Here is a 12388-nt window from a genome sequence, read left to right as displayed (position 1 = left end):
TCTCATGTATTTTTAAAAATTTTGCTGTGGGGACTTACTGGCAGTCCAGTGGTTAAGACCCCACACTTCCCAATGGGGCAGGCGCAGGTTCACACCCTGGTGGAGAACTAAGACCTCGCATGCTGCAGGACCAGACAGTGTGCTGTGGTGTCTTGACGAACAGATCTGTAGAGGGGTAATTACTGCGCTTTGCCGATAGTTGGGGTAGGTTCACATTGGTTCCGTGTGTGCTCCCTGCCCTGGAACACACTGGATATTTTTTAATAGCAAAAGCAGTAAAAATTCGAGGCAGAAATAAAATGTCTCTCTTTGTTTCTCTGTAGGGCTCAGCACCACCCCCTTCTCCAACCCCCAACAAAGAGATGAAGAACAAGGCAGTTCTGTGCAAACCTTTGACTATGACCAAGGCGACCTACTGCAAACCCCACATGCAGAGCAAGTCCTGTCAGACAGGTGACCCAGGCCCTGCCCTTGAGTGACATCCATAATCTTTTCAGCAGTGGCTTCAGAGTAGACTTGTTGGGTGTTTTGTCACTTTCTGTTGATTTTGCTTCTCTGGTTCTAGACATTCCTTCAGAATACAGCATATCATTTACAGTCATTAATAAATATCAGTCTCTACAAAGGCGTGCAAGTTATGTTGCCGGTGGTCTGGTATCCTTGGGGGCCAGGGCCCACTGAAGTTAAGTGATCTCCTCTAAGAAAACCATCTCTTTGAGTGTGGTCTGTAACCATAACTATTCTGTTTCCTTGTCAGAGTGAGTTGAAATCATTCAAACCTGTATTTTCACCAAATTTAAGTGTTAGCTGTATTCTGTTGTTTAAGTAAAACCTTTGTGAGGGGAGTGTGAGGGGAGTGTGCCGGGGTGTCTGGAACCATATTATATTTCAAAAGACGTTTTCTTTCTTTTAAAAAAACAAGTCTAGCGACTTCCCTTTGGTCCAGGGGTCAGGACTCCCCACTTCCACTGCAGAAGCTAAGATTCCCACATGCAGTGTCTTCTATAAGTTAGAACAGCTACTCCATTCAGTTTGTTGTTTTTTAACTTAACTAATTTTGTGAAAACTGGGCATTTTTTAAAATGGTACTCAGGGCACCTTGAGCAGCTGGGTGGGTGGTGGTTGAAGCTGGTTGCTCCCTGACTGCCTTCTGTGTCCCCAGATGGCGACTGGAGGACGGAGTACGTGCCTGTGCCCATCCCTGTGCCCGTGTACGTCCCAGTGCCTATGCACATGTACAGCCAGAGCATCCCCGTGCCCACCACCGTGCCTGTGCCCGTAAGTCTCCCCCAACCAAATGTGTGAGCTCAGGGGGCAAGGATGAGGCTTGGCTGCTTCTGACCTTCACTTGGATCTGGTGGAGGCTCTGCCAGGGGTTACTCTGTGTTTAATTAGGTATTAGGTAAATGGTTCCAACCAATGTCTGTGTCTGCTTTACATATACTATATTTTGTATTCACGTTTGTTTTAGAAGAAAGTAAGATTTGTGAGCCAGAAGGTTCACACATGGTATGGAGCCACATACAGATGTCATCACGTGCGCTGCTGGGTCCCTGTGTCAGGGCATGGCTGCTGGAGGCCTCTGGTGATGGAAATACCTCAGAAATTAAATTTTACTTCAAAAAGTAGCTGCTTGTATTTGGGGCTTTCCTTGTGACAGTTAACATACAAATTCTTTCCAAAGCTTCTAGGAAATCCAGTATTATGAAGAAGATCACATGTCAGAGTAATTTTTAATTTGGAAAAATACCTTGTAAGCAAGTGAGCCTGATGGTAGGTCCTCTGTTCCCTTAGGTGCCAGTCCCTGTGTTTCTCCCTGCCCCCATGAACAGTGGTGAGAAGACTGCTGTGGCCGAAGAGCTGAAAAGTACAGGTTCTTCAGACGCCCTGGGCACAGAGCTGCTGACCATGACGGACATGACTGAGGACGAGGGGAAGGCGGAAGGCGCCGACCTCCACAGTGAGCTCCTCACTGCCTGGGGTGGGCAGAGCGGGTGGGGGGGTCTGCGCTGGCCCCTCACTGAACTTCAGCCTGGGGGGGGTGTGGGGGCCGCACTGCTGCAGAGGTGATTGCAGGTTGAGACCCACGTCAGATTTGTAGTTGCTCTGTGATGCCAAGCCCACGTTCAAGCCCAGCAATTTATAACCTATTTCAAACAGTCTCTGTTTTAATGGTTGACAAGATTTGGTTTTTAAAATCAAATCTAAATTTGTTTCAGTGGGTGAGCTCAGACACAAAACTGACTTGTAGTAGGTTTTATAAATATCCAAACTATTATTTTATGATGGTTATCCCCAGTTTTGTTTTATTCATTTATACTAAGAAAGTAAGTTGGATTATTTAAACCAGGGCTTGTGTTAGGGCAGTGCTGGCCAGATGGGGTAGCTGGACACATGTGTGCTGGATGCTTCTGTGTCTGAGCACGTTTCTCCACGTTCGACCTCCCGTTCCCCCTCACCCAGAGCGGGGCACTGTCAGCATGAAACCCTCCTAGAAAGGCTTTTATTTTGTGCAACTTTTGTTTCCATTGTGCATGTCTGTTTCCCACCACACCCTGAACTCAGTAAGATGCCTTTCTCAGTGGGTTTTAGTACAAAAGTGTTTAAAACAACTATTCAAAACATTAGAAGGCAATAGTAAATAAGCATATATTGAATGATGTGGAAAACCTAGGTCACAATTCAAAAAGAATGTTGAAAATTCCAGTTGTCTGTGTTCAAAAGTTTATTTTTGACCAGAGATTGTTCTTAGAAATACTCTATAGAGTTGTTTACTCTTAAAACATGCTTTTTCTCTTGGTGGAGGCACAGTGAAAACTTACAGGATTGAAAGTTTTTGTGTATTCATGATTATCTAATTCAAAGCTTATAGTAGCTTACATTTGAAGGTAGATGCATGCTCTTTCCTTTCGTGATGAATTAAAGATTCTTATTTTGCATTTATAATTAAGTAGCTTTTCCTAGATTAAATATCAGTATTCTGCGGTTTTCTGTTTTGTTTTCTGATGATACTACGGCTTGATTACAGGTGTCATTATTGAAACGGACATAATTGGTTCTGACCTCTTGAAGAGTGCTGAGCCGGAGACCCAGTCCAGCATGCCCGATGTGCCATATGAGCCAGACTTGGATATTGAAATAGACTTTCCCAGAGGTACTGAGCGTGAAGTTTTGCTCTTGGAGTATGAAGTGTGTTTCTAGACTTTAGCTATGGGGTCATCATTGTGGTTGGGAAACAATCTCATGTTCGTGTAAAACTCAGCATTTTTCTTCCAAAAGGAAGCGCATGTTGAATTGTAGGAGCTTAATTAACAGGATTTCCCAGAGCCTTAAAAACCTTAAAACTAAAAAAAAAAAAACCTTAAAACTATTTCATTATAGGAACTTCTGGAGATGAAGAGTAAAGAAGTGTTGGCGTCTTTTTAAAAATTTAAGTAAAATATTGATAGTATTTTTCTTAAAACCTTTTTGAAAATTAAGTTAACCTTCACAGGGAATATTTTTAGATCTTTTGTGGTAAAAGAAGTGTGTCCTGCTTTTCATTATTTTCTTAATCTACTTCCAGCCAGTAAGCGTACTGAACAGGATGTAAGGTGTTTTAACTTCAGAAAAGATGTATTAGCTTGAAATAGATTTGTGCTGAGATCATGTAGATCTTGTAATTGAATTTCAGGTTTTAGTAATTTCACATTCTGTGAAATTCCATGTTGATGTGCATTATATGTGTGTTTTAAGAATCTGAACAGATGTTATCAGATGTCATAGATCAGGTTAGGTAAAGAAATGGTTGGTTCTTCAGCCAGCACAGGCTGCCCTGTGCGTGGTATTGTGCAGAGTCAGGGATTGGTCCTTTTGTTGGTTGAGTTTATGTGATGCAAGCCTGTGCTATTATGTTTGGAGTGAAAGTTCTTCTGATTTGATTGTCAGCTGCTGAGGAGCTTGATATGGAAAATGAGTTTTTATTACCACCTGTTTTTGGAGAAGAATATGAGGAACAGCCTAGACCTCGATCTAAAAAAAAGGTATGAATCGTGATGCTGTTCTTGTACTCACATCACATCTGTGCGATCAGTGAGCTTCAGTTGTACACCAGAATATGGGAAGATACTTCCTTTTCCAGGATTAAAATGGCTTAAAGGTAAAGTTTTTATTACTTCATTTCTAAGTAAAGGATCTCCTGTTAATAGTTGTACCTTCATAGAAGAGTGGGTATCATTGCAACTTAGCTTTTATTTTTAATTTTTATCTTGATTAAAGGCTGACATACTTTCTACAAAAGTAAATTCACTACTTTTACAGCAGTTGAAGCTGTTTTTCCCCCTGTGACTTTGGTGAGGTTGAGGTTTACAGTTGGTTATGTCTGGTCTCTGTGAAGCCTTCCAGCACATAGGAAGACGTGCTGGAGAATTCGGTCATTCGGGGCTCTCAGACCTAAACAAACGAACAGGTATCATTGTTCTGAAAGTTTTATTAACAACTTTCTGTATTTCTAGTTTCCAACATAAAGCAATATCTAAATAAAAGAAAAAGATGACTTTCACAAATTTCTCCATAAAGAAAGGAAAAATTGAAAGTGAAGTGAGACCTGTGGTAGAATGAAATGGGACTTTTACTTGACACAACGCACAGAAATGAACTCAGAGTGAGTCAGAGACCTGGATGTAAGAACTAGAACTCTGGGAAGAAAACAGGGGCCTAAATCTTTTTTAACTTGTGTCAGGCATAGTTTCTTAGATCTGACACCAAAAGCTCAGGAACAAGAGGGAAAATAGGAGAATTGGATTATGTCCAAATTTCAAGTTTTTGTGTGGCAAACAGTACATCAGGGAAGCAGGAGGAACTGAGTTATTCCCTAAGGTGGAGTCTGGGAGAAGTTCTTTAGTTCTCTCTTACATGAATATTTGGAATCCTCTTACTTCAGATCTTTAGTTTATTATTTGTGTCTTTATTATCTCATTATTAGTCACTCTCACAGCAAAAGTTAATATGATTTTGTTATACAAAGTAATTTGGGCAGAAATACAGCATTCCTGGAGAGAGATTTCATGTTGTAGGTAGCTGTTCTCAAATCAGAAGTTCCAGTCAGCTCTCTGTCATATGCATTTGTTGAGAGATGGCTTACTTAAAGTCATGAGATAAATAGGCTTAAGGAAGAGAAGATGTGACTATGGTGTTTCATGACCAGGGCACCAAGAGGAAGGCGGTGTCAGGGTACCAGTCTCACGACGACAGCTCTGACAATTCTGAGTGCAGCTTCCCTTTCAAGTACGCGTATGGGGTCAATGCCTGGAGACACTGGGTCCGGACGAGGCGGCTTGAGGAAGACCTTCTGGTGTTAGACGGGCTGACACCTCGTAAGTGCTCTGGTTCTGTCTTCACTGGTTACTGTTTAAAATCAGGCTTTTTGTTATCCACCTTTGAAAAGGATGACTGGAACTTAAAATACATTTGAATTCTTATAGAATAAAATGATTTCAGAAGGTTTCTTAATCTTCAGACAGTAAATAGCAATTACTTTACATTTCTTTTCTTAGCTAAGTCAGTGAAGTTGAAAGAGGATCTGCTCTCTCACACCACGGCTGAGCTGGACTACGGCCTGGCCCACTTTGTCAATGAGATCCGAAGGCCCAATGGGGAAAACTATGCACCTGATAGCATCTACTATCTCTGCCTTGGAATTCAGGAGGTCAGTAATTCCACAGCTCTGAAATATAATGTTGTTAAGGAAGGTTGTTATGGCAGTTCTTCTAGAGAAAAATGTTTTCTTCTAAGATATTATGTAATATAAGGATTTATTGGCTTACCAAGCAAGGCAAAGATAATTTACTTGAAATAGGGTTTTTGTTGTTCAGTTGCTAAGTTGTGTCCTCCTCTTTTCAACCCTGTGGACTGCAGCCTGCCAGGGTCCCTTGTCCTTCAGTATCTCTAGGAGTTTTCTCAAATTCATGTCCGTTGAGTCAGTGTTGCTATCTAACCATCTCATCCTCTGCCATCCTCTTCTCCTTTTGCCCTCAGTGTTTGCCAACATCAGGGTTTTTTCCAGTGAGTCAGCTCTTTGCATCAGGTGGCCAAAGTATTGGAGCTTCAGCATCAGCCCTTCCAGTGAATATTCAGGGTTGATTTCCTTTAGGATTGACTGGTTTGATCACCTTGCAGTCCAAGGGACTCTCAAGAGTCTTCTCCAGCACAATTCCAAAGCATCAGTTCTTTGGCATTCAGCCTTCTTTATGGTCCAACTCTCATATCATGACTACTAGAAAAACCATAGCTTTGTTCGCAAAGTGATGTCTCTGCATTTTAATAGATTGTCTAGGTTTGTTGTAGCTTTCCTTCTAAGAAGCAAGTGTCTTTTAATTTCATGGATGCAGTCACTGTCCATAGTAATTTTGGAGCCCAGGAAAATAAAATCTTGTCACTGCTTTCACTTTTTCCCCTTCTATTTTGCCTTGAGGTGATGGGACCAGATGCCGTGATCTTACTAGATTTTTGTATGCTGAGTTTCAAGACAGCTTTTTCACTCTCCTCTTTCACCCTCATTAACAGGCTCTTTAGTTTCTCTTCACTTTTTGCCATTATAGTGGTATCATTTGCCTGTCTGAGATTGTTGATATTTCTCCTGGCAATCTTAATTCCAGCTTGTGATTTATCTACCTTGGCATTTCGCATGATGTACTCTGCATATGATTTAAATAAGCAGGGTGACAATATATATAGCCTTGATGTACTCCTTCCCCAGTTTTGAACCAGTCACTTGTTCCATGTCCAGGTCTAATTGTTGATTATTGACCCCCATATAGGTTTCTTAGGAGACAAGTAAGGTGGTCTGGTATTCCCATCTCTTTCAGAATTTTCCACAGTTTGTTGTGATTCACATGATCAAAGGCTTTGGTGTAGTCAGTGAAGCAGAAGTAGATGTTTTTCTGGAATTCCCTTGCTTTTTCTGTGATCTAATGAATGTTGGCAATTTGCTCTCTAGTTACTCTGCCTCTTCGAAACCCACCTTGTACATCTGAAAGTTCTTGGTTCACATTCTGTTGAAGCTTAGCTTGAAGGATTTTGAATATAACCTTGCTAGCATGTGAAATGAGAGCAATTGTATGGTAGTTTGAACATTCTTTGGCATTGCCCTTCTTTGGGATTGGAATGAAAACTGACCTTTTTGAAAATACTAGGGAATTGTAAAGGATTTTCTTAGCTGCTCTGTATACAGTATTGTATATATTTACCTCCACCATTGGTTTATTTTTTATACATCTTAGATGATTTCTAATGGATTTACAACATGCATCTTCAGTGACTTATTATTGCCCTTCATGTCTTCGTGCCCCGTTATACACATGACACTCTCATGCTGTGTATGGTCCTGGTTCCCGGGCTTTGTGCTCTTATCCCATGTTTCCCTTATACTTTATTTTTACTCATTGGAGATGGACTTTGGTGTTTACATCATTCTTTAACAACCCTCACTGTTAAGGATTGTCATAGGAGGCTATAAGATTCATAAGTTTGCACTGACTTGAGGAGAGTGGAGCATAGAGAGCCACTTGGGCCGCTCGGCGAGGCTGTCATGGGTGTGGGAAGCCAACCCCTGCCCCGAGCCTCACCCTGCATCCCCTGGACCCTGTATGTAGCAGTGGAGCCACCTGCTCTGTTCTTATCTGACAGACTGAAGGCTCTCATCCTCTTACATCCTGAGCTCTTAGGTGTGTACCTCAGCTTGGAGTGTTTTTAGGAACAGATTAATTGGTAACTTACGTTTCTTTCATTTTCTAAGTATATAGATAGAGATAATTTCCCATTTTATAAGTGTGCTAATAGACATAAGGCATTTATTTTTTTCTTAGGAAATAAAGAGTATAAGTGATATACAATTAGTTGATTTTCCTTCAAGGTGTATGGTTTTTGTTTTTTTTTTTTTTAGTACTTGTGTGGTAGTAATCGAAAAGACAACATATTTATTGATCCAGGATACCAGACATTTGAGCAAGAATTGAATAAGATACTCCGAAGTTGGCAACCAAGCATACTTCCAGACGGTAATGCTCCTTTAAATACAGTGGCAGTGACTTTCTGCTGGGATCGCCTTGTTTTTATAGAAATTGTGCTAAAAATAAGAAATAATTTAAATTAGAGAGTACTTATTTATGAATGTATCAGATCGTCCTTTGTTGAATAAGAACTGAATGTGATTGATAACTAGTGTTTATGAAGAACTTTGTAATAAATGTGACTCAATTTCTCTGGAATAAGAAAAAAACTGGATGTTTGTTTCTTAAGCCCTTTAGTAGAGATTCTGATATAAATTTCTCTTAGAAACCTGTTTCAGATGTATAAAGAAAATTTGTTTGAATGGAAATGACCTGTTGTTTTTCAGGATTTCTACAGATTTAAATCCCCTTCTGACCACAGTCTGCTGTCACCTAGAAGACCAGGAGCAGCCCCCAGGCCTGGCTCCAGGGTCTAGTTGTGTAGTGTGTTGTGGTTCTGGCTCTGTGTTGTTTCAGAGCCACGTAGGGGATGCTGAAATTCATTCTAGTTGCCCTGGAGTGAATGGAGGATTGGATTAGGTTTGTTCTTGAATTAACTATCTGTTCCTAGACGGTTACAGGAAAACTGTTCATTGTAATTCTTTAAAAATATTTCTCTCTGTTTAAGGGTCAATATTTTCTCGAGTTGAAGAAGATTATCTCTGGAGGATAAAACAGCTAGGATCACACTCTCCAGTAGCTCTTCTGAACACTCTCTTCTACTTTAACACTAAGTATTTTGGCCTGAAAACAGTGGAACAGCACTTACGGCTTTCCTTTGGCACTGTGTTTAGGCACTGGAAAAAAAACCCTTTAACCATGGAAAATAAAGCCTGTCTTCGGTACCAAGTGTCTTCCTTGTGCGGAACAGATAGTGAAGGTAATGTAACTGGTCTTGTTTGGGATTGGCTGTGGTAGGGATAGCTGCTTCTTGCCTGACTAGAGGCCACATAGGTCCCTTGTTAGGAACTCAAGGACTGTCACTTCCATAAGATAAGACAGCCCATGTCGTGTTAAAATTAGGAATTACCAGAAGCCACAGCTTCTGGCTCTGAGCACACCCGGTCCCATCCTTTGGTGTAAGAGCAGTGGGAATGAACACAGTTAGTCGGGTCACCTTTCTTGAAGGCTGGTCATAGAGAGTTTATGTTATTTTTATTTCTTAAGATAAAATTACTACTGGAAAAAGAAAACATGAAGATGATGAGCCAGTATTTGAACAAATTGAAAATACAGCCAATCCTTCTAGATGTCCTGTGAAAATGTTTGAATGCTACTTGTCTAAGAGGTGAGTATTTATGATTCTTGATTTTTTTAAGTGGTAGTAACAGTTAGGTGCTGTGAATTTATCATTACCAAGAGGTGACTTTTTTTCATTGATCCTTTTAAAAATTTTTCTCTTTTCTTATTTCAATTATAATGTTTTTAGTCCTGTTATTATAAAGCACCCAGCTTGTATCTCCTCAGCATATGTTAAGAAATTGCTTTCTACTAAGGAAATCATTGCTGTTGTAGAGGGTCAGACAGTAAACAGTGTAAGGTTTGGGGGCTGTGAGTCTTGCAGCCAGTGAAATTTTTAGAGATCACAAATTTTTTATGCTAGTTCATTATTTTATATATGCACCCTCTAATTTTTAAAAGGTAAACATGAACTCAGAGTGTATTTTCTTAGGTAATCAGTTTTATAAACTGTCTCCAGGTTAGCTGTCAAGAACCATAAAAACAGTAATGTCACCTCTAGGATGATTGTTTTTAATAATTAGTATTTCAAGTGGTTTTGGGTAGCCCTGTGTGGCTACACTAGTATTTGGATCTTCCAGTCATATTTTATTCTGTCTCTGGAACTGGGATGAATCTTGAAGAATTATAATTGGCAGTGCTTTACTTGTTTAATGGCAGTATTAAAATAATGATTAAAAATAATGTTTCTATTGATGGTGTCTTAGATTCAGTGAAATACAGAATTTAAATTATGGTGGGAAAATAATCTTATTATAGAAATTAACTTTCAGAATGTCTCAAGTGATAGAATATTTAATGTAGTTAATCATGCGTGTGGTCTGCCTATGTAATGTGGTAATGGTAGCAGAATTATTCTTAAAAGAAAAAAATAAGTTGTGAGGAATTTTGTATACATACTGTGAAACTGACTTCCTTCTTTCTTCCAAAGTCCACAGAATCTTAATCAGAGAATGGATGTTTTTTATTTGCAACCAGAATGCTCTAGCTCTGCAGACAGCCCTGTCTGGTACACGTCCGCCTCACTGGACCGAAACACCTTGGAAAACATGCTCGTACGGGTTCTTTTAGTAAAAGATATTTATGATAAAGACAATTACGAACTGGATGAAGACACAGACTAAAAAAAGGAAGGATTCAGAAGCAGTCGGGATAACAGCGTTAGGCAGTCATGCTGCTAGATCTTCATTATGAAAACATTTCAGGTTTACTCCTCCTGTTCTGGGTTTTGTAGCAGTGCACCCACACCGGGTACTACCGTGTAAATAATCTGTGAGTGAAGTTGCCATTATTCTATGTAGTGGTTTTAGGATACTTACAAATACATTCAAATTCTTTTTTTTTTATTATTATTTATTTGATTAGGTATGTTTGTAACTTTTTACATTACAAAATATGAATGAGAATGTGCCATGTATAATTTTTTCTTGTAGTAAGAAACATCCATATTGCACCACTCTGCTGTTGCAAAGCTTCCTGGAAAGGGGGCTCTTCTGCTGGGTTTCTGACCGGATGGTTGTGTGTGGGGAGCACCTACTAAAAGTTTAGAACTTGCAGTGTCTTTCAGAATTTTTAAAATAAACTGTAAACTAATGGGCTGGGGTTTTTGTTTTGTTTTTCTGGGGGTTTTGTTTGTTTGATTTATGCTTTAGTTCCTAAAGCCTTATAAGCTTGTGTAGAGAGATACCATCTTTTGTACCAAAACAGATGAGGGAATGCTGTTGATCCTGGTGTGGATGCTGTTGAACTGTTTCGTGAGTCCATACTGCAGGCCGACCTCTCTATTCCCCGTATTAAAACCTTGGTGTCCTTTCCTCACTGGTGGCTTTCCGTAGCATCCCAAACAATAATAGTTTTATATATATACACACATATATACATATATACACTTGTATATATACGTGTGTGGGTGTATGTGTGTACATTTGTGTACACACACACACATATAAAAAATGATGTTAATACGTCATAGAGACATTTTCTTTGTAAAAACATCTGATGAAAATATAAAATTCTGTTTTTTATGTTAACCCTAAGTACCCCTTCACTATATAGCCATTGGTTTTCCTCTGCCCTTGAGGACAAGATCACATTTGGGTCCCTAGATAGGACTCCGTAGCTTTAAAACTTTATGAGGATTCTTATACCGGCTCTCATGCTAGGTAAAATTATGTTCAGAAACGCCACTCCTGAGACCGTCATTAGGGAAGAGAGTGAGGTGAAATAAGATAGGAGCCATTTCACTCTGAGGATTAGCAGTACAATGACTGCCAATTCAGGTGATTGGAGGGCAGAGGAGGAGACTGATGGATTAACTGTATCTCGAAGGAAATCACGTTCCATGTTAGATTGTTTGGCTTTTACGTTTTAGTTACTTCTTATAGAAGATTGCATCAAAAAACTTTATACTGCCGCATGTTGATTTATCCATTCAGACCTTTTTTTTAGAACAAGGAAGTTTACATAAAATCCTACTGTCTAGACTGAGAAAGTGCCAACTGTGATTATCTTGAAGGAATCCTTTGGCTGACTTCATAGAGCTTGAGTGTGATCACATGGTCTTGTTTCCAGTTCTTGAGTCACTTCAATGATGTTCATTATTAAAACTGTTTGGGGGAAATTGGGCTACTTTTCACAGTGGTTAAGCAGTGTCTACACATCCCTTAAACATTTCTCTCTTCCTTGGGATAAATGTTAGCATTCAGAAAAAAGTCTCCTCAGTCATGATTTGGGAAATTTCATGAGTGTATTCAGCTGTATATTTAAGCAATAATTAACAAATATTTTTGGCATAGAAATTACTCTATAAGGTTCTAACTTGTTTTATAAGTTTGAATAACATTTCTGTCCCTTAACTGGTTTTATATTGTGGATTTGATAGATTGACAGCAAATCTGATATTACTTAAATAGATACAGATTGCTCATTGTTTAATGAAGTAGGTAACATTTACAATAATACAAAAATGTTCTCATCCTCGCCTTTTTAAGAACTATGGCTTTCAGCACTTTTCCTATAAACACATGTTGATTAAAGGTGATTAATCCTAACCATCTTTTATTCTTTGAGCTGGTGCTGTATATTCCACCCAGAGCAATAACGTTTTCCCTAAATGTCACCTC

The 12388-nt window shown here is 39.4% G+C and overlaps 1 protein-coding gene across 18 annotated transcripts in view; it reads left to right on the top strand.

Moving 5' to 3' along the window:
• Window positions 1–10859, top strand: part of ZMYM2 (zinc finger MYM-type containing 2) — a 64741-nt gene extending 53882 nt beyond the window's left edge. For all 18 annotated transcript variants that reach the window (XM_069601703.1, XM_069601719.1, XM_069601706.1 and 15 more), the window contains 11 exons: window positions 324–453; window positions 1163–1278; window positions 1795–1960; window positions 3029–3154; window positions 3928–4022; window positions 5186–5354; window positions 5535–5686; window positions 7922–8036; window positions 8656–8907; window positions 9195–9315; window positions 10198–10859. In XM_069601703.1, coding sequence (XP_069457804.1) covers window positions 324–453; window positions 1163–1278; window positions 1795–1960; window positions 3029–3154; window positions 3928–4022; window positions 5186–5354; window positions 5535–5686; window positions 7922–8036; window positions 8656–8907; window positions 9195–9315; window positions 10198–10390 — 1635 coding nt within the window. In that variant the 3' untranslated portion in view covers window positions 10391–10859. The remainder of the gene's footprint in view (window positions 1–323; window positions 454–1162; window positions 1279–1794; window positions 1961–3028; window positions 3155–3927; window positions 4023–5185; window positions 5355–5534; window positions 5687–7921; window positions 8037–8655; window positions 8908–9194; window positions 9316–10197) is intronic.
• Window positions 10860–12388: the final 1529 nt, after the last annotated feature.

This window comes from Ovis canadensis, chromosome 10, assembly GCF_042477335.2.
Source record: "Ovis canadensis isolate MfBH-ARS-UI-01 breed Bighorn chromosome 10, ARS-UI_OviCan_v2, whole genome shotgun sequence".
In the NCBI taxonomy this organism is placed as follows: Eukaryota; Metazoa; Chordata; class Mammalia; order Artiodactyla; family Bovidae; genus Ovis; species Ovis canadensis.
The sequence above is the reverse complement of the archived record's forward strand: the minus strand, read 5'-3'. Positions and strand labels throughout refer to the sequence as shown.